Source organism: Canis lupus, chromosome 16 (genome assembly GCF_048164855.1).
Source record: "Canis lupus baileyi chromosome 16, mCanLup2.hap1, whole genome shotgun sequence".
Classification (NCBI taxonomy): domain Eukaryota; kingdom Metazoa; phylum Chordata; class Mammalia; order Carnivora; family Canidae; genus Canis; species Canis lupus.
The window spans coordinates 24,264,132-24,285,581 of NC_132853.1; the positions used below are offsets into that span (position 1 = coordinate 24,264,132).

Consider the following 21,450-nt stretch of genomic DNA (forward strand, 5'->3'; position numbering starts at 1 on the left):
ACATGTGTCCAGGACAATCGGCCCACTCCATCAGGGGAGACATGGGAAGGTTCCTCCTAAGGCTGAACCCAACCATGCCATTGTGTGACTGCCGCCCACGGGCCCCTGACCCGCCAGAGCTGAGAGAGTGACAAAACCGATCGCTCTTCCCTACCTCAGCATTTTGACTATCTGAGGTTTTCTCCTAACTAAACTTGTTCTTTGCTAGGGGAAAAGAAACAGTTCCTCCATGCCGTGACGAGGCCTGGGGCTCTCCCGACGACGGTAAGGCCCTCCTGCCCTCCAGGCCAATCCTGACACGCCTGGTACAGACTGGTTGGTCCCAAGCGGGCAGGACAGGGCTTTACTCCCTCCTCCGTTCTCAGCCCGCACTTCCCCTGCCTTCACGGAGCTTCAGCTCTCTTCCCAATAGTGATCGAACAAGGTATCTTGTCAATGATTACTTGACACATACCAATGACACCAAATAAAGGGATCCTCCAGACCCTGACCCTCTAAATGCTTTGTGCTCAGCTCCCTAAAACATGAGACACAAAATGGTACCTTCCTTTCATCTTTTATTACTCCTGCTTCCTCCAACCCAAATCCATTCTATTCTGTATCAATGACTTTACAGGTGAGAGAAATGTGTTGGAGACATGCTTCTGTGACCTAACAGGGGAAATATATTGATCCAAATGGCAAGCAACTGCTCCAGGCTCTTCAGGGGCTGTGGTGGAGGGTAAACCCTAGCACGTCACAGCAATAGTATCAGAGGCTGAGGTTCGTGTTGGAACCTGTCTCTCTGAGACTGGACTGTTGAGGACGCAAGCCAACGAAGACACACATGCAGCTCGTAGAAGGAGACAGGACAACATACAGAAATTACGACAGTAGAAAACTTAGGATTCCTCAATGTAGCCAGAAGGTCAGCACTTAACTCACCCTCACTCTCCTCCCAACATCCCCCAGCAATGAAAAGTGAATCACAGGCTCCCTTCTTGAAATCTCATCACGGTTCCATAGCAAAACCCGACACCCCCCGCCTCCAAGAGATGAGATAAAAAGAAAAGGAAGCAACCTCGTTTCTTGACAGAATCAAGTAGCAAAGTAGCAGGCAGGACTCCGAGGATGCCCACATCCATCACTAATTACCTGAATCTGGAGACAAGGCAGGTCTCCCAGCAGCCGCCCGAGTAGGCCACGAGGTGGCAGTGCACGACGTGGTTGTAAGGACTCGGTCAGTGGCATGGCTCCCAGCAAACTGCGCCCATAAATTACCTAGTGTGTCTGTTCTCATCGCCATCCTCCCCGTGCTTGAAGGAGACTCTAGAAGGTCTGTTCCAAGTCGCTCTTTTGGTCGGGTCAGAACTAGGTCCTTCAAACCTCTGCCGATGCTTTTAGCCCTGCAGCTTTAAATTACAGACGGTGACATGTGGCCTCTGGCCTGTCTCCTAAAGATCAGACAGATTTATAAATGTTCAGAGGAGCAGGTTGAGGGCCCAAACAAAGGAACTGAGAGGCTTGGAAAAGGAAGGAGAGGGCAGAGGGCCAGGGAGGCACAGAGCAAGGGTCAAAGCTGCACTGGGCTCCTCACTTGGGCTCCTTCCTGGGTTCCCAAGTCAGCTATGTTCACTTCACTTGAACAAAGGGAGAAAAAGACTCGAAACTTCTGTCATCCCTAGTAGTAGGCTTTGAGTCTTTCAAATTCTTTTAAAGAAAAATAATTTACCTTGTTGGACTATCAAAAAAAAAAAAAAAAAGAATAGTGTGTGTGGGGGAACCCTGGCACTCTAGACAAAAGGGATGTTGCCTCCTTTTCTGTGCATTAATATTCCATATTCCTGGGATGATTTCCACTTTCACAGTTTGACTGTTTTATAACAGATTTGATGCGAGAGAAGACAAATGGCCTCGCTAAGGAAAGACGACAAATCATCTCACCGCTTTTAGCAGGGTTTTCTCTTTATTTTTATTTATTTTTATTCTGTGGCTGGGCTGCAGAGCTCTCCGCCTTGCTGGAGATGTTTAATATTAACGTCAAGCCACCACGATCCTGGCAATAGAGTTGGCCGGTGTTGTGTTTACGGTTTTGTGACTGCTGGCTTCAGGAAGATGAAGCCCCTTGTTCAAACAGCAGCCCCTCTAACAGCTCCTGTTAAAAGCCTGGGGATGCTTCACTGCTTAGACGTGAATCACTTCCTCCGACCTCACTGAAGGGGAGGCTGACACACGAGTTACATTTGTGTCCCTATCAAGGCTGCTGCTGTGACCCAGGGCTGGGGGTGGGAGGGCGGGGGCATGTGCTGCATCTCTCAGCCCCAGGTTAACTCCTTCTTTTGGGGTTCAAAGTGCATGGAAATTAGTGAAGGTGTTTACTGGCAACCCACAGAGTTTCAGCAAGGCTTTCTAGGGCTTCTGGTAATCAGCCCAGGATCATACTTAACTAGAAAGCCCAGTACCGCTCCAAACAAAGCAGCGACCACTGAGCTGGCAAACACGAGGCACCAGCCCTGCCCTGCTCCTACCGAGGGTGGGGAGGGTGGGGTGTAAGGTACCAGAGTGTCCTGGGGCAAGGTGCCTGGTGGCTGACCCCTAAGTCCTGACACTCCCCGCCCTGGGGTACAAGGATCTTGCCTCTCCTTTGCTCCTCCTCCCTCTTTGTCTTTTTCATATTCCTCCAGCCGACAGGGACTGTAGACCTTCTCCTAGCTTAGACCTTCTCTTAGCTTCGGTTCTTGGCCCTCCTCTCTTCCCTCTCTCACCCACCCCCAGCAATCACATCCATGCCTCCAGCTCTAGGCTCTAACAATCTCCAGGGCTCTGACCCCCTCACCTAGGCACTGCACCCTCTGGCCCTGCAAGGCTAAGCTCGCTGTCACCTAAACTACCATCTATTAACAATGGCAGCGAATTCTTGGTCATTCATGTCCCACACCTAACTGCTTAATGGCAGGAAGCTGCAGAGTTATAGGTATCCATACCACATTTTCTGATTCAAAGATAAAACACACCCCGAGACAGAGCTCTGGCTTGGACAGTTTACTTTTATTAATTGACAGAATGAAAATTGATGCTCTCCATCTGTCAGTCTTCCTTGTTTTTTAATAGTATCCTTCAAAGAACTTCTTCCTCTTCTCTATAAATTGGAAATTGAGAAAAAAAGGTTTGTCCCAGACATTTGCCATGTAAACTTTCCCCCAGGAGTAGTGACCGGGACCCAGTAGCCTCTTGGGTCCCCCAACCTGGTTCACCAACCAGTCACTGAAGCCAGCAGTCTGATGACCTTGGCCAGCTAGAAGACTGGTTTTAAAAAGCCTCACTGCTAAGTACAAAAGGAGTAGTTTGCATCTCTGCCCCTGGAAGCTGGTGGAATCTGTTCTGTTGCATAGCTGCGCCTCCCCTGTAAGGCTGGGAGGCAGGCGAGGAGGCGGGAGTGCTGCCCAGTGCGTGTAGGAGAAAATGTGTGTAGGAGAAAATGTGTATCGATTTCTTCTTTCTCATAAAGAAGCACAAAGCACTGAAGAACAATCGCGCATCTCTGCGGCATTTCACATTCCACGTGAGACAAAGGCCCAACCCCCACCGGCCTGCGGAGCAGAAAGGGGAACCACACAGAGTGGCGGGCTCCCAGGCATCAGCGGCCACCATGCCGTCCAGGGCCACTGCGGGGACTCCAAGCACCTCAGGCCACCCGCGCCTCCCCTGCCTCTGATCAAGTAATTTTCCTCACCGGGCTGATGCTGCCTCATCTATATTGGAGAAGAAAGAGCCTTCAGTCTTATTTACCTTTTAAGTGGAGGTGCCCAGAGGGTAAAAGAGTTAATGTTTATAAAGTGTTCTGCTCCCCAGAGGGAGACAATGGATAAAACACAAGGTGTGGTTATGGCTCATTCAAGACCTCATTTCCAGGGTAGTTAGTAATAGCTTCCCATTACAAATGCAGTGCTTCCCGGCACCCTGGACTCAAGGTACCAAGAGGCGATGCCCTTTATCTAAATATCCTTTTTTTTTTTGGTTTGACACTTACTACCAACACTAAAAATAACAAAAGGTAACCAGGGACTATTATGCCTCGCTAATGCACACACAGAATCCATTCCACACTGTTTTCTTCTTAAACCACACAAATCCTGAAAGCAGTCCAAAACCCTGACTGGGAGCTGTAACTGGTCATCACAGAGCACTGTCTCTATATTCTCTGTGTTTCCACAGTAACTAATAACTTGTAGGACGGCCACCAGAAACCAGACTCAGGGTAGATCTCACAGCCAAGATGGACAGGAGGAAACCTCCTACAGAACACAAAGTTTATGATAGGTACTTTTGGAAGTGATAGAAAAAACAAAAGTGTTTTTGAAAGATCTTTGCCCAAGGTTCATCCTCCATAAAAATGACCTCACAAACTGTAAGTAAAGGGTTGGGACTGAGAAGTCACAGAGCTGGACTTTCATTTCTGGGGATCTTCCAACATGGCCAAGAGCTAAGAACAAAATACAGTGCTGGAGCTCAAGCAGGGCCATGTTTGGACTAGGAGACAACCCACAGCTAATTAGGGCATGACCTGGGAGGCAATGCACGTTGTGGCCTAGATGGGTACAAAGTGCTAGGGGAGCAAGAGAAAGGATATTAAAAGAGTTAGATAACTTGGAGACTGGAGTAAAAGAGGCAAAAACTTGTTCATCTGTCTTACAGGTCTGTGTGCAAAAATAGTCTTACCAGCAAATTGTAAATAGACTTATAAGCTGAAAGTCTTTAAAGGCATTTCAGACAGGAGACCCACAGCCAACTGTTTTCAGGTTTGCACCAAAACGACTATGTTTTTGCTGCAGGCAAAGGAACAATGACACAATATTTACCTAAATGCAAACATACATTTTCTTTATTTAGATCACTATACAGATTACATTTAAAACAGTCCTTCTCAGGGACACCTGGGTGGCTCAGTGGTTGAGCACCTGCCTTCAGCTCAGGGCATAGTCCCAGAGTCCTGGGATCGAGTCCCACATTGGGCTCCTTGCATGGAGCCTGCTTCTCCCTCTGCCTATGTCCCTGCCTCTCCCTCTCTGTGTCTCTCATGAATAAATAAATATTTTTTAAAAAATAAAATAGTCCTTCTCAGAAACAAAAAACTTAAAAGAAATTTCATTCTCAAGACTCTCATGAGCAAGAAGGACTATCTTCGCTTTATAAAGAAGAAGACTAAGCCACAGAGGGAAGCCTCCTCTGGGGTCGCACTGCATGAGTGCCAGGGCAAAACATGTGCTCAAACATCCTCCTGCTTAAGAGAGGCTGACATCAACTGGGAAAAGACATTGTATTGTTTTGCAAATAATACTTCTGATACAAAAATATATACAATAAGGCAAGATAAAACTGGAATCAAAATTAATGTATGAGGGACGCCTGGGTGGCTCAGCGGTTGAGGGTGCCTTTGGCTCAGGGTGTGATCCCAGTCCCGAGATCAAGTCCCACATTGGGCTTTGCATGGAGCCTGCTTCTCCCTCTGCCTCTCTCTCTGTGTGTCTCTCATGAATAAATAAATTAAAAAAATAAATAAATGTATGAGCATAAAACTTTGATACAAAAACAAATGAGACTATAGTAAACATACGCACACTGCTTTGACTTATAATTTAAGCATTCTTAACCCCGATTAAGTGCTCTTGTGAGCTGTAATAAATACCACTGAAGAACAAAGTAGGGGTTCAAGGAAGAGCAAACCCCCCAGCTCAGTGTGGAATGGGGAATCATAAGTCTCCCTGGAAAGGTTGGTGTTGGTCAAGGACTATGAACCTCACAACAGGAGACACCCCGAGTTAAGTGAGCAGAATTAAGAGACAGGAGTGCAAGGAGTGGTTGTGAGGGGTGTTGTGGGGATAGCACAAAAGGTATACAACTGAAATGTGTAACAAGGGAAGGAGGGAGCAAGGTCTTGAGGGGCAGGGTTAAGAGTACAGGTTCAATTCTATAGGCAAGGAGGAGTATCATCCTCTAAGTGGTATTCTAGAAAGATTTCATCTGGCAATGACATACAGACCCGATTAGATCAGACTGGGTGGTTAAGAGACTATAAAATACATACACAAAAAAAATTCTGCAAGAAAACACATAAAAGTATTCATGTTCAACTCTCAATAGCACCTAACAGATGAATTTTTCTTTGTCCTTTCTGTATTTTCCAAATTTTCTTCCATAGGCATGTATTGTTTTTATTACAGGAGGAAAAAAAAAAGATATTTTCTTTAAGGAAAGTAGATGACAGTGCATATGACAGGCATCTGCATATGGCAGATGTAGAACTATAAAAGCAAGCTTACTGAATACTCTAAATCAGGTTTCAAAGCAGATTATAAGGTTTAGGGTCTTTGTATCAGAAGAATTGCGTAACCATAAGAGCAGGTCTAGAAATTCAGTGATTCATACTAAGATGTGAATGACTTGTTAAGTACCCCTGCCCCCATAAAAAAGCATCTCGATTTTAAAAGAAAAAAGGAGGGCAGCCCTGGTGGCTTAGCGGTTTAGCACCGCCATCAGCCCGGGGTGTGCTCCTGGAGTTCCGGGATCGAGTCTCCCGTCCGGCTCCCTGCGGGGAGCCTGCTTCTCCCTCTGCCTGTGTCTCTGCCTCTCTCTCTCTCTCTCTCTGTGTGTTTCTCTCATGAATAAATAAATAAAATCTTTTAAAAAAAAAATAAATAAAAGAAAAAAGGAAAGGAAAAAAACCATTTTAATCCAAACGAATCTCCCCCCCTACTCACCCCAAACAAGTTTTTGATTGAGAGAAAGGTTCTTGGGCAGCCCGGGTGGCTTAGCGGTTTAGCACCTGCCTTCAGCCCAGGGCCTGATGCTGGAGACCCAGGATCGAGTCCTACATCTGGCTCCCCACATGAAGCCTGCTTCTCCCTCTGCCTGTGTCTCTGCCTCTCTCTCCTCTCTGTGTATTCTCATGAATAAATAAATAAAATCTTTAAAAAAAAAAAAAAGGAGAGAGAGAAAGGTTCTTATATGTATATTGAGGATGCAGAGAAGCAGCTTCCCTTTGGGGCCTCACTCCCAGACATTTCTAAAAGCTTGCTGATGCCTTGGAAACAGCAGCAGGTTTGAATTCACATTCCTAAATGCACATATCAGCTCCACCACTTACTTGCTATTTAACTTGAGCAGGTTACTAAATTGCTCTATGCCTCAGTATTCCCTTTTTCTTTTTAAAGTAGGTTCCAAAAAAAATTTAAAAAAATAAAAGCATTAAAAAATAAAGTAGGTTCCCCACCCAACAGGAGTTCGAACTCATAACTCCAAGATCGAGTCGCATGCTCTACTGGCTGAGCCAGCCAGGCACCCGTATGCCTCAATATTCTTTTTTTTTTTTTAAGATATTTATTTATTTATTCATAGAGACACACACAGAGAGAGAGGCAGAGACATAGGCAGAGGGAGAAGCAGGCTCCATGCAGGGAGCCCGACGTGGGACTCGATCCCGGGCCTCCAAGATCACACCCCAGGCCGCAGGCGGCGCTAAACCGCTGTGCCACAGGGGCTGCCCATGCCTCAATATTCTTATCATAAAAGGCAGAGAATGTCAATCACTTCAGTGGTTTCTTTTAAGAACTGAATGAAAAGGTATATGAAGGGCTTAATGCAGTGTCTGGTACATAGTAAATACTCAACAAGTGGAATATGATGTTATTATTCTGTGTTGTCTCATTGCCAATCAGAAATCGGGAAGCTGACTTAGGGTGGATAACTCAGAGTAAAGGATGAATGCACTTAGAAATGGTCTATATATCTTAGCAAACTAACGTTGGCTCAGTGATCATTGTGGGAAATGTAGGACTTAATCTAAATTAAGGGGAAAAACATTTAGCTATTGCCTACCCACTTACAGGATACTTAGCTGTGATTAATATGATATTTTAAGATATTATATTTTAAAAGATAGTAATAATAAAATGCCATAACTTAAAAAACAGTAAGTCCTTAAGAGAAACATTTCCATCCACTTTAAAGCATGTGAAAGATCCCTATGGGGGAAAAAAAGGATTCACAATCCTTTGAAGAAATGATAGGAATTTAACCGAAATGAAAACTATAGTCAAGAAACCCATTTTGAGGAAAAATTTATCTGTTCAACATCTACAATCTCTTTCTAGAAGATGTACTTTTATCACTCTACATCCTGCTTGGAACCAAGGCTTCAATTTGAGAATGCAAATTCACTAGAATTATATAAGACCGAGCAGCAGCAAATCAGGAAAAACTGAAGAAACAATCACAGTTTTCAATCCAGTTTTAAAACTCTGGCCCATGTCTCATCTTTGAACTTGAGAATGTTTCCTTTGTCCTTTCTGACATTACCAGAGGAGGAAGGCCCCATGCCTCCTATCTCTGTGCTGGACGCCATCTTTAATGATGATATATGGGGGTCCTTTCCCCTCAGCACTGCTGGGGGGTCAAACATGTGATGCTGCCCGTCTGAGTATCAACAAGCGAATTATAAACTGTGTCAATCCGAGTTAATGCAAAGCTGTAATCCTCTTTAACAAGAGATCAAATCACTGCTGTGAGTTATGTTCATTCTGTAATCTGATAAGGAAGAGAGGGAACCTCTAATAAAAGAGTAATGGGAGCCTTTAATGATGCTGGTAAAAGGCAGCACCAGTGAAAATATTGCTCTCGTTCCTGCTGATTAGATCAATGTTGCATATTTGCCTGGACTTGTTTCACCTGTCAGAATAACCTGTGTCTTTTTTAGGAGATAAGAAACCTCAGAGAAAGCAGCTGTATGTATCTTAACCATTCTTGCTTACAAGTTTTTAACTAACGAGAAATGCTCCACGGAGGGTACTTCTGGGGTTATTAGCTGATGTGCTCTCAATGCCGAGCAAACTACACCAGAATACTTGACCATGATGCAGTGCATATTTCTATTAAATAAAGGGGTAAAAAGTAGGCAAATGGAGTAAAAAATGGCCCACATAACCTCTGGGTTACCAACTGTGGGGGAAAAATATTATCAGGAGAGTGGGAGAATGTGCCCATGTCTAGGGTGCAGACCCACACACAAAAATGGCAAGCCGAAGATAAATTGCCTGTACGAATTCTATTATACCAAGGCACCTCAAGAACAACGTGGCAGTGATATTGACAAAGCACTTTACAAGGCTGGATTACCTTTGTACATTTCCTTTCTAAAACTCCAGATGTAAAACAATTATGTATTTGGTGCTTAGTGGTTATCATTAAAAGATCTTTTCCTGGTTCTTTTTTAATGCCAGCAGCTTCATAGAAGGAGTGGGAAAAATGGTTCTTTATTGTGGGGGAGGAAACTGGGGGCTAATATGGAAATTCTTACTGTTTCTATTGAGAATTTCTTTTAAGTTCTTTGCAAGGAACAGGGCATCCATAAAGTGTTAATACTGCTATCATTTTTGTAGTAAGAAACAAAGCTTCTCAGGAAATATAGTCAGCTAGCCTTAGTATGGGTGGTACCAGAACTGGGTTTGCGTCAGAAGCATTGTCCAAAGCAGCAGTGCCAGCAAGGTGAGCACCAAGTTTCTATGATGCACATGCAGCTGCTAGTTGCCGCTGAGACCCTTACCGTGCTGACAGCCAAAATGCTCCATGGAGGGGCACACGTGGATTCCCTTCCCAAATCTGAGGCGGCAGCCAGCTCAGAATCTGCTTCTATTTGTCACATCAGATTTTACATCTGACCTCCGTCAATACAAATGAAGAAGTAACTTCTTTAAAAAAGTCTTGCCTCAGAGGGTCTTTGTTTTCTTCCATTCATTCATTTATTTATGATAGTCACACACACAGAGAGAGAGAGAGAGACAGAGAGAGAGAGGCAGAGACACAGGCAGAGGGAGAAGCAGGCTACATGCAGGGAGCCCGACGTGGGATTCGATCCCAGGTCTCCAGGAGCACGCCCTGGGCCAAAGGCAGGCGCTAAACCGCTGCGCCACCCAGGGATCCCCTCAGAGGGTCTTTGAAAAACACAGGCAAATTTCTACCACCTCCAAATTCTTCATTTTGTTAGAACCATAGTAAGAGATCATCTGAATTTTCATGTCAGACACTCTCTGGTCTCAAAGCACCCCAGGGGATTCACACCACATAAAGTAAGCTCTATTTCTAAAATACTGATAAGTTTAGAATAACTTCAGTCGTCAGAGAAATGAACAGCAATCCTGTAAACCATGCAAGTATCACACTGACCTGTTCTTGGTGGTAACAATGGGCTTAGAGGGATTCTCTCCCAAAGAGACACCACATGTTTTTTCTCCCTTAGCCCACTGATAACCCTGTCTCTACAGTATCACATTATACTTTACCCTCTTAGCAAAAATGACCCTAAGGGGCAAACAGCAGCTGCTCTGGAGTTGAGCTGCCCTGCATCAAAACTATCAAGGGCTTGGCAAAGTCAACGATCATTTTTAGGCTCAGAGTAACACATGGGCAAAGAGTGATTTCTTTTGTTTTCTCTAGATACTGGGTATGTTCATCAAGCCTGCAATAGAAACCACCCGCCTACCTCCTAATGGAGTAAAGACCTACTGGACATATGAAGTATCAAGGGTTACATGAGACTTTCAGTAACATGGGAGACCTGAAAGCACATAAAAGGCATTTAAATTAGTATCCAAAGTTTATCTACAAAGAAATGCCCCCAAAGGGAAATCTGGTAACAAGGGGACACAAACTGGCTACTTTGCATTTAAAAGGTTTTAAAAAAAAAATAGATCGCTTGAAGAGAAAAATTCCTAGCATGAGAAAAGAATATGTATCAGCAGAAATTAACTAAATAGATAAAACTACACAGACCACATCACAGGAGAAACAAAATGAAGATGCCATTGCCTTCTTTTAAAGATCCTTTTAAAGATAGCACTTCTCTCTCCACTAAGGGTATTTTAATACCCTGTGTTAAAGATCTCTTCTATCCTCTCCCTTAATGAGAACTATGTTCCAGTTTCAATTCAATTTGACCAAGTGCAAAATTTTTTTTAGCTCAAATAGGATGATTTTAGCTCAAACTGGGAATTCAAGAAAGAGTAAAACAGCCCTCAGATTGTCTCCCTCTTCCCATCCAAAAACCGCAAGCACTGGGGCTCTAGGCATGTGTGGAACAATGAACTGAGAACAAGGAACAAAGAGAAGGGGTTCTCTCTTCAGACCCGGCTAAGGTAGGAATCATAGGTGGAACTGTCTCTGGGAATAAGAAATCAAAGTGCTAGAAAATGTATGCTTATTTTACCATAATTTAAAAGGGGAGGGGCAGCCCCTGTGGCCCAGCGGTTTAGCGCCACCTTCAGCCCAGGGCGTGATCCTGGAGACCCAGGATCGAGTCCCACATCGGGCTCCTTGCATGAAGCTTGCTTCTCCCTCTGCCTGTGTTTCTGCCTCTCTCTCTCTCTCTCAAATAAAATAAAATAATAAAATAAAATAAAATAAAATAAAATAAAATAAAATAAAATAAAATAAAAAAATAAAATAAAATAAAATAAAATAAAAATAAAATAAAAAGGGGGCAGAGGGTAACGGGAAGAGACACCAGTATTTAAAATGTATTAAAAAGCCAGTTTTATCCATATGGTCCATAAGGCAGAAACCATAAGGAAGAGATCTTTCATTCATGTACTTCAATAGAGAAATAATCAGGACTTTCCCATTTCCTCTATGTATTATATATATAATCTGCAAACTGAAAATGTCCTTTTTTGTTGTTGATACAAAGCAGTATAAGGTTACAGCAGAAAAATTTCAAACACTGGAAATACAGAGACTAGAAAGTAAAGTGTGTTTTCTACTCCTCTCTACCCAAGCAACAAGTATGTGGAGTCTGATATCCATTATTTCAGAGCTTTTTTACTTTTTTATATAACTTCTATGAATGTATTCTCATGGTAAATAAGTGGACCAAAATAAAAGGATAAAGAACAAAACACTTGAGTTTCCCTCCCCCGTCCCTCATGCCATTCCTTCTCCACAGGTAAATGTCAATACTGTGATGTGTGGTCTTCCCACACATTTCTCTCACCACTGTAACATATACACAGATATGTATACTTAGGCCTGTTTAATCTTTATTTTCAAAACATAAGTGGATCATCACATTACAAGCACTGTTTCTTTTTCTAGTTAATAACCTGGAAATCTGACAGTATAATTGATTTTTTTAAAGGTTATCACTTTTTTTCTATCATACATACCTATTCACTCAAAATGTGGATTATATAATATTGTATTTTTTTTTTTAGATTTTATTTATTTATTCATGAGAGACACAGAGAGAGAGGCAGAGACACAGGCAGAGGGAGAAGCAGGCTCCATGCAGGGAGCCCGACGCGGGACTCGATCCCGGGTCTCCAGGATCAGGACCTGGACCGAAGGTGGCGCTAAACTGCTGAGCCACCTGGGCTGTCCCTAATATAGTATTTTGTACTTGGAGATTATGTCATGGCAATACCTTTAGTGCCACTTCATCATTGAACAGCTGTTTATAATTTCATTAAAAGATTTTACTGTGATTTATTTATTCAGTAAGCAACTACTTAAGGTAAGCAACTAGTTATTTTCCCCCATTATAAACCATGTTGCAATAGAGATTCTTGTTTTGTTCTGTATTTCCCATTTACTTATTTATTTTTAAATAGTTTTTTAAAGATTTATTTATTTCGGGGGGGGGCAGAGGGAGAGAATCCCTCAAGCAGACTCCCTGCTGAGTGTGGAGCCTGATGCGGAGCTCAATCTCACAATCAATTAAATCATATTTATTGATTTATTCTTTACCAAAGTACAGCTGACACACAATATAAAGATTCTTAATACAAATATGTTTGCCAACTTATTTCCTTAGATCAATTTCTAGAAGTAGCTTTTTCTGGGTCAACAGATAAGTATATATTTAAAATTCTGCCAAATAAATAAATAAATAAATAAATAAATAAATAAAAAAAAAAAAAAAAAAAAAAACTCTGCCGCCCATTGCCAAATAGCCCTCGAAAATCATTTTGCCAATTACATTCCCAACAGTGGTATATAAAAGTGTCTGTTTCCCCACACCATCAACACAGGAGATTACCAATCTTTTCATGTTTTATAATTTAATAGGAAAAATGAAATCTCATTTTAATCTGCATTTCTTTGATTAATGAGGTTGACAGTCTTAGTTTTTTAGCTATTTGAGATTTTTTTTATGACTTCTAGGTTGGTTTGTTGACCTGCTTTTTGCCCATGATTTTTACTGGGATTCTTAGAAACTTGTAAAAACTCTTTTACATATTATTTTACATAGTAAAGAAAAATGCTACGCTACATATCAAACCTTTTCTTGCCAGTTTGTCATTTGCTTATCACTTTGTTTTCCGATGTCTTTTTTTTTTTTTAAGATTTTTTTTTTATTTATTCATGAAAGACACAGTGAGAGGCAGAGACACAGGCAGAGGGAGAAGCAAGCTCCCTGTGAGGAGCCCAATGCAGGACTCAATCCCAGGACCCCAGGATCACACCCTGAGCCGAAGACAGACACTCAACCACTGAGCCACCCAGATACCCCTCAATGTCTTTTTCAATATGGACTTTCAGAAAGTCAGATCTATTAATATTTTTCCCTATGGCTTCTGACCTTGTTGTCATCTTAGAAAGTTCTTCTCTATCTCAAAATCATAAAAAATTCTCCATTCATACATGTACACCAAAAATGACGTACCTGTAACTTAGCAAAACCAAAATTATTCATTTGAGGAAAAGTACAATGCACTGATATTGATGTTTTAACACCTATGAAAGTTTCCAATTCCTCAGTGATATTTTGTGGCGTACAAACTAGGAGACAAAACAGTACAGTAGCAGACTGTCACCAGTTATGGAATTACCTAAAGGGAAACAAAATAGGCCAAGCTATGACTGCCTCCTTCTGCCCTGAGAGTTTGGATACTAGAAGCTGAGAGAGCTAATGCCCACTTACTCTACCCATAGTTAATCTGGCTTATTCAGACTATGGAGCATGAGCTGTAATGTAGATGAATGCTTCTTCTCCTTAGGAAACACAATGGAATAGGAGTATGCTGTGGTGAAAACACATGCTTCATTCTCCAGCTATAAGACTTCTATTAAATTCCTTGTTAAGTGGGCTAAACAAGCTGGAGAGGGCAGCCTGGGTGGCCCAGCAGTTTAGCGCCGCCTTTGGCCTAGGGTGTGATCCTGGAGACCCAGGATCAAGTCCCTTGTCAGGCTCCCTGCATAGAGCCTGCTTTCTCCCTCTGCCTGTGTCTGTGCCTCTCTCTCTCTCTTTCTCTGTGTGTGTGTCTCATGAATAAATAAAAACTTAAAAAAAAAAAAAGCTGGAGAACAATGCTGATAATAAGCAATCAGTCCACAAGGGACAGCCTTTTCTCCTCCACAAATACTGAATGCCAGAAGGACTATTACCCAACAAACATACCCAACCCCTTCTCCCTTGCCTGTACCGGAAATAGCAAGATAGCACAGTTTTAACCAATGATATATAAGAAGTTTGGAGGGGATTCTGGGGAAGCTTTTACTTTTCTGATCAAAGAAAGCAGGTAAATCTGACACTTCTTCCTTCTCTTCCTGCCCTGAACACCATTTGATGGCTAAAACTGCAGCCGCCATCTTGGGTCCAGAAGGGAAAGACCAAGGGATGCTGGCCCTTCTATCACTGAGAAGGGAAAACCACTACCAGTAATTACATGCTACCCCTAAAACTCTCCTGTCAAAAAAAATAAACTCTCATTTGCTTATGCTTCTGTATGCAAGTTTTAAGATTTTCACAGATCAAATCTAACATAATCCTAAATAATACAGTTATTTTCAAATAATCTTTGGATAGCATTTGTTAGCAATCCTCAGAAATTATAAGGAATAAATAAGATTCAGGAAAACTAAGTGCCTCTGGGATATTAGGTGGTTTAAGAAAAATCCCAACTAAGAAGGACAACAAGTTGTTTCTAAATGATCTAGTGGTAATACTGTACTCAAGAGATGCCACTAATACTTACACTGAGCTTCACTTTATGCCTGGGGTAATCATGTTTCCTTAATGGGTTTGTTTTAGTTTTTGAGCATCTACTTTTCCTTTTCTATTGATATAATTTTCCATGTTGTCCTGACAGGGATTTTAAGTTGTACTCAATTTACTCTGTAATTTCAAAAACACAAACTAGATCCAGAAATAAGTGGAAACAAACAAAAAACCTCAGCCAGACAAAAGCATTCACTTGTAAAGCACAGGAGAGCTAAGTCACAAAGTTCAGGGACCCCTGGGTGGCTCAGTGGTTGAGCATCTGCCTTTGGCTCAGGTCATGATCCCAGAGTCCTGGGATCGAGTCTCACATCAGGTTCCCCGCAGGGAGCCTGCTTCTCCCTCTGCCTATGTCTCTGCCTCTTTCTGTATGTCTCTCATGAATAAATAAATAAAACCTTAAAAAAAAAAGTCACAAAGTTCTGAGTATAAATGTACTCAGAACCCTGCATAAGCTCTTTTGTACTCAAAGTACTGAACAAATGCAAACAAAAAATAAGTAATCATTGTATTCACCTAAACCTGCAGATCTACTACGTTTTAGGGCAGGAGAGAAAATCTGATGGGATTTAGTAGCAAACAAAATAATCTCAATTAAAAAGATTAAATGTATTTTGATATATAAAGCTGGCAAAACCCTTATGTGCTTAAACCAATACTTTCACTTGATAAAGATTTATGTTTATATATGTCTACCAATAGGGCGCGCCTCGGGGGCTCAGGCAGTTAAACATCTGCCTTTGGCTCAGGTCATGATCCCAGGGTCCTGGGATTGAGTCCTGCATTGGGCTCCCTGCTCAGCAGAGAGTCTGCTTCTTTGCCCTTCCCACTGCTCATGCTCCCTCTCTCTCAGATAAATAAAAATCTTAAAAAACGGGACCCCTGAGTGGCTCAGCAGTTGAGCATCTGCCTTTGGCTCAGGGAATTTTCGTGGGACCCAGGATTCAGTTCCATATCGGGCTCCTTGCAGGGAGCCTACTTCTCCCTCTGCCTGTGTCTCTGCCTCTCTTGCTCTGTGCCTCATTAATAAATAAAATCTTTTAAAAAGATTCTTAAAAAACAACAACAAAACCCACAATGTCTACCACAACATTATTTACAATAATCAAAAATCATTTAAATTCAACAATTAGTGAATGGCTAAATAAGTAGTATAAAAATATTACACAGTCATTTACAATTTTTGAACAATGTTACTGACACAAAAATGCTCACAGTATATAAAGAACTAAAGAAAGAATTCACAATAGAACTTTAATTATGTTCTATAGGAACATTCTCAAATGGAACTCATAAAGACTGAAAGGAGGGGCACCTGGCTAGCTCAGTCAGCACAGCATTTGACCCTTGATCTCAGGGTCATAAGTTCGAGCCCCATGTTGAGTGTAGAGACTACTTTTAAAGAAATAAAAAGACTGAAATATTCAGAGATGCTACAAGTGGCTCTCTCCTGCATGTGTGTATATATTTACACACACATTTCCTAGCTCCCTACACTGAGACAGCCTAGGAACAGTGAAACCCGGTGATAATGAACACCCTTAGCACACAGATCTTGGTTTCTAAATACCACAATCCCCCCAAAAAAATCAGAGCTCCCTGGAAAAAGACTGATTCCAGGGCTAGAACAGGGAAAGTATAAGACAAACCTAGAACACCTTGCTGTGCCACAAAATAAGAACATACTCAAGGAATGGGGACATTTCAAAAGGACACAAACCAGCTTCCATTAACATGGAACCATTTCAAAAAAAAATAATGACAGTAATAGATAATAACTTATTGAATAAAATAGGAAAGCATGAGTTCACCCTGATATAAATGAATAAATGAACGGCAAATAAATGAAAGAGAAGGGATATGGCTAAATAAGTAATATAAAAATATTACATTGTAATAGAATGACAACTAATAAATACAGAAAGAATCAGTCTTTTACAAATCAGTCTTTTACAAATCAGTCTTTTACAAATATTAATTGTAATATTATGAGGATACATTTTTTGCATATATTTCTATTTTGTTTTATTTTATTTTATTTATTTTTTTAAAAGATTTTATTTATTTATTTATTCATAGAGACAGAGAGAGAGAGAGAGAGAGGCAGAGACACAGGTAGAGGGAGAAGCAGGCTCCATGCAGGGAGCCCGACACGGGACTGGATCCCAGGTCTCCAGGATCACACCCTGGGCTGCAGGCAGTGGCAAACCACTGTGCCACCGGGGCTGCCCTCTATTTTGTTTTGGTTTATAAAATGAGCATGTACTTCTTTTGTGAAATATATATATATATATATAGCCTTACCAAACACAACATAATGCCCATCTCTAGAGCAGTCTCCTTTTAATAAGGCAAGCATATGCACAAAAGCCCCAACCACATAAAGCAAGTGTCCTGACCCACGTTTTTGTCCTAGAGAAAAGCCTTGATGTCCTAGGCAGATAGCTAACGTTAAAAGCAAAACAGCAAAGACAAAAAAACACTACCAGAGGCAACATTGATATTTACAGAAATTTTGTTTTGGTTCTACAGTAATTATGGGGTGAAGAGATGTGACAAGGACCCTTACTATGATGAGAATGACAAATGGTTAACTGATAAGAAGAAATGGAGAGGGTGACAGGCTGTAGAACAGGTCAATATCAGGCTGTCATGGAGCCATTTGAGACACATAATTAATCTATTACTCACCTGGCATCATCATTCATTGTAGTATGGTCAATAGGTGCCATGAAGCTCAGTAGCTTGCTAAGGACATGAAACCTAAAAAAAGCAGGAAATAAACAGGCAGCAACATTAGTAACTATTAACCTAGAAAAGGACACACGAGCTAACATACTCCAGAACTGATTACAGGAACATTTGGCTCTGGAGTAGAAAAGAGAATAATTCATAGGCACACACTGATCATAACCGTTATTTCCCTGTTTTTCCTTAATGTTACAGGAGAGATGTGTGATAACAGCACATTGTACATGACAGTTCAACACATCCATTTACATCATAGTCCCAAAAAAGAGTTAACACACTTGTGGCCCTCAGCAATATATTAACCCTTAAACACTATTCCAGACAGAAGAGAAGGACTTTGAGTATCTATCCCATTTTCCTCCTCTAATTACATCTAAGCATTTTTCTTTTTGTTTTTGTATTTTTTAAAATTTAAATTCAATTAATTAACATATAATGTATTATTGGTTTCAGAAGTAAAGGTCAGTGACTCATCAGTCTTACATAATACCCAGTGCTCATTACATCACCTGCCCTCCTTAATGCCTGTCATCCAGTTACCGTGTCTCCCTACCCCCCTCACCTCCAGCGACCCTCAGTTTGTTTCCTATGATTAAGAATTTCTTATGGTTTGTCTCCTTCTGTGATTTCATCTTATTTTATTTTTCCTTCTTTGTTTTGTTTCTTAAATTCCACAAGTGAGGTCATATAATGGTAATTATATGACAGAAAAAGATGTTCTCTAATTGACCTATTTCACTTCGCATAATACCCTCAAGTTCCATTCACATCATTGCAAATAGCAAGATTTCACTTTTTTGATGGCTGAGTAGTATTCCAACATCTTAATCATTTTTTAGTATCGTTACTAGTAGTAAGTATAGTTGTGTGACAATACCCAAATGCAATGCCTCATACCACCATCACTCATTAGCACTGGTTCCCTAAGTCAGAAAAGGCTTTTTAGTTTTTGGGGTTTTTTTAAAGATTTTATTTATTTATTCATGAGAGACACACAGAGAGAGGGGCAAAGACACAGGCAGAAGGAGAAACAGGCTCCATGCAGGGAGCCTGACGTGGGACTCGATCCCGGGTCTCCAGGATCACACCCTGGGCTAAAGGCGGCGCTAAACCACTAAGCCACTCAGGCTGCCCCAGAAAAGGCTTTTGGAATTCCATATCATCTCTATTCACTAGATGCAGTATTCCATTTCCCCTATCTTTAAATGAAGGCGTACATCTGAATATACAATAAGTTCAACCCTTAGATCTTCAAGTCATGGTGTTACAGAAATTTAAATTATATCATTTCCATTTTCCACTAACAAAAAAAAAAGGCATTTTTGTATGAAGTGCTTTGAGATCATCTGATGAAAGAAGCTGAACAGGGACTCCTGGGTGGCTCAGTTATTGAGTGTCTGCCTTCGGCTCAGGGCGTGATCCCAGACTCCCAGGATCAAGTCCCACATTGGGCTCCCTGCAGAAAGCCTGCTTCTCTGCCTCTCTCTCTCTCTCTGTCTCTCATAAATAAATAAATAAAATCTTAAAAAAAAAAAAAAAAAAGCTGAACAACTATATGACCTATTTGGACCATATTATACCAAAGAGATTCAAATGAGGTAGCCCTTTCTACTCATTATATAGACGAGGCTATATGACAATATACATATTATAAAATTCTAACCATAAAAACTCTACTTGGAGGGCACCTGGTTGGCTTAGTTGGTAGATCATGTGACTCTTGATCTCTGGGTTATAAGTTGGAACCCCACACTGAATGTAGAGATTACTTAAAAAATAAGTAAAATCTTTAAAAATACCCACAAAATTCTGCTGTGCAAAATACTATCCCCAAACCAAAATATGATAAATATTTTCATGTACATAATATTAGCTTTACAGTATTAAAAACATTTTTACACTTATCAAGTAATTTGATTCTCTATAGTACCACCCACAGCTAAGCCTCCCAAATTTCATTCTTTTTTAACAAATAAATTTTATAAGAATAATAGTGATGAGATTTTCCCCATTACAAGAGTAATAGAAAAAGTATAAATTCATTATAGAAAATATGGGAAAAAACCAACGAAGCACACACACAATATGCATAGTTCTTCCACCTACAGAGAGCTGTTAACATTTTGATTAGTTGTCTGTTTTTTATAGTGATCCTGTTATTTACACACACTCACAGAATTTTGTATCCTCTTTTTCTCACTTTGCATTGTAAGCATTGTCCCATAACAGTATCTGGATAGCTGTATACAATTCCAGGAGTGGAAATACTATAATACATTTTTGAACATTTGTATTGCTTCTGATTCTTCATGTTTCATAAGATGCAAAAACAAAATCTCTGCATACTTTCTTTATGTCTGCTATCTCCTAATTATAGAAAATAATATATAATTCTTATAAAGATGACTCAAATATAAAAATGTATAGAAGACTTACAGGCATCCTGCAGTCTTATCCCCCAGAAATAATCACTGTTAACTACAATGTTAAATGTGGCATTTTCCATATATAAGACAAATATAAACCTAACACATTTTTCATGTAAAAGGGAAACTGTAATATACTTAATATTCTGCATGTTTCTTCCCACTAAACCATGTCATATTCTATTCCTTCTCATAGTTGCAGAATATTCCCTTGTGTAAATATATTATAATTTATTTAATCTCCTATTGATGGGCATTTATATAGACTGACCCTCTTTCAAAACCATATTAAACAGTGTTAAAGATTCTTTTTTTTTTAAAGATTTATTTATTTGTGATAGACATAGAGAGAGAGAGAGAGAGAGAGAGAGGCAGAGACACAGGAGGAGGGAGAAACAGGCTCCATGCCAGGAGCCCGACGCGGGACTCGATCCCTGGACTCCAGGATCGCGCCCTGGGCCAAAGGCAGGCGCTAAACTGCTGAGCCACCCAGGGATCCCCTAAAATAAAGATTCTTATACATAAACTATTGCATATTTGTTCACATACTTCTTCAGGATAAATTCTGAAACATGAAATTGCTAGTGAATCAAAAGGAACACATTGAAAACTGAAAACCAGGAGTCAAAATATTTCTCATAAATTCACATAAACTTTTAAGCATAAAGCGTAAGTACTATTAATAAATGCATTTTAATGTCTATAGGTTTCACCAAACTTTGGTGTCCATCTAAAAAAAGGAATACTATTCTTGGATATATCTAAAGAGAGGTTTAATCCACTCACTGGACAAAGATTATGAGCTCTACTCCACAGGTAAGTATTGTCCAATCCTGTAGTGACTGGCCACATGCGGTTGCTTAAGCCCTTGAAACGTGGCTGGTCTGCATGCCATATGTGCCAAATGAGAAATGCATCAGATTTTGAAGACTCAAGATTAAAAAAGAATGTAAAATATGCCATTAATAATTTTAAAATAATAAATTGTTGAAATACTGAGTAATAATATTTTTGATATATTGGGTTAAGTGAAATATATTCTTAAAATTAAGTCCACCTAATTCCTTTTACTTTTGAAATATGGCCACTAGAACATTTAACATTACATATGTAATACATGTTTTTATTGGATAGTGCTGCTCTGATGCAATATATTTTTTTTGATGCAATATATTCTATATTAACAGCATGACAAAAGACAGACTGTAAGAAGTAATTACACTAAAAACTATTTAGTAACATGTACTT

At 40.6% G+C, this 21,450-nt stretch overlaps 1 protein-coding gene across 7 annotated transcripts in view; it reads right to left on the reverse strand.

Annotated features, from left to right (window-relative positions):
* AATF (apoptosis antagonizing transcription factor) overlaps positions 1–21,450 on the reverse strand; it is a 109,206-nt gene that overhangs the window by 10,381 nt on the left and 77,375 nt on the right. For 2 of the 7 annotated variants that reach the window (XM_072779628.1, XM_072779625.1), the window contains exon 11: positions 17,717–17,788. In XM_072779628.1, the coding sequence (XP_072635729.1) occupies positions 17,717–17,788 (72 nt within the window). Of the gene's footprint in view, positions 1–1,260; positions 1,434–3,081; positions 3,119–4,698; positions 4,806–17,716; positions 17,789–21,450 lie in introns of those variants that run through there. The other 5 variants (XR_012008682.1, XM_072779624.1, XM_072779623.1 and 2 more) reach the window with 5 other exon arrangements.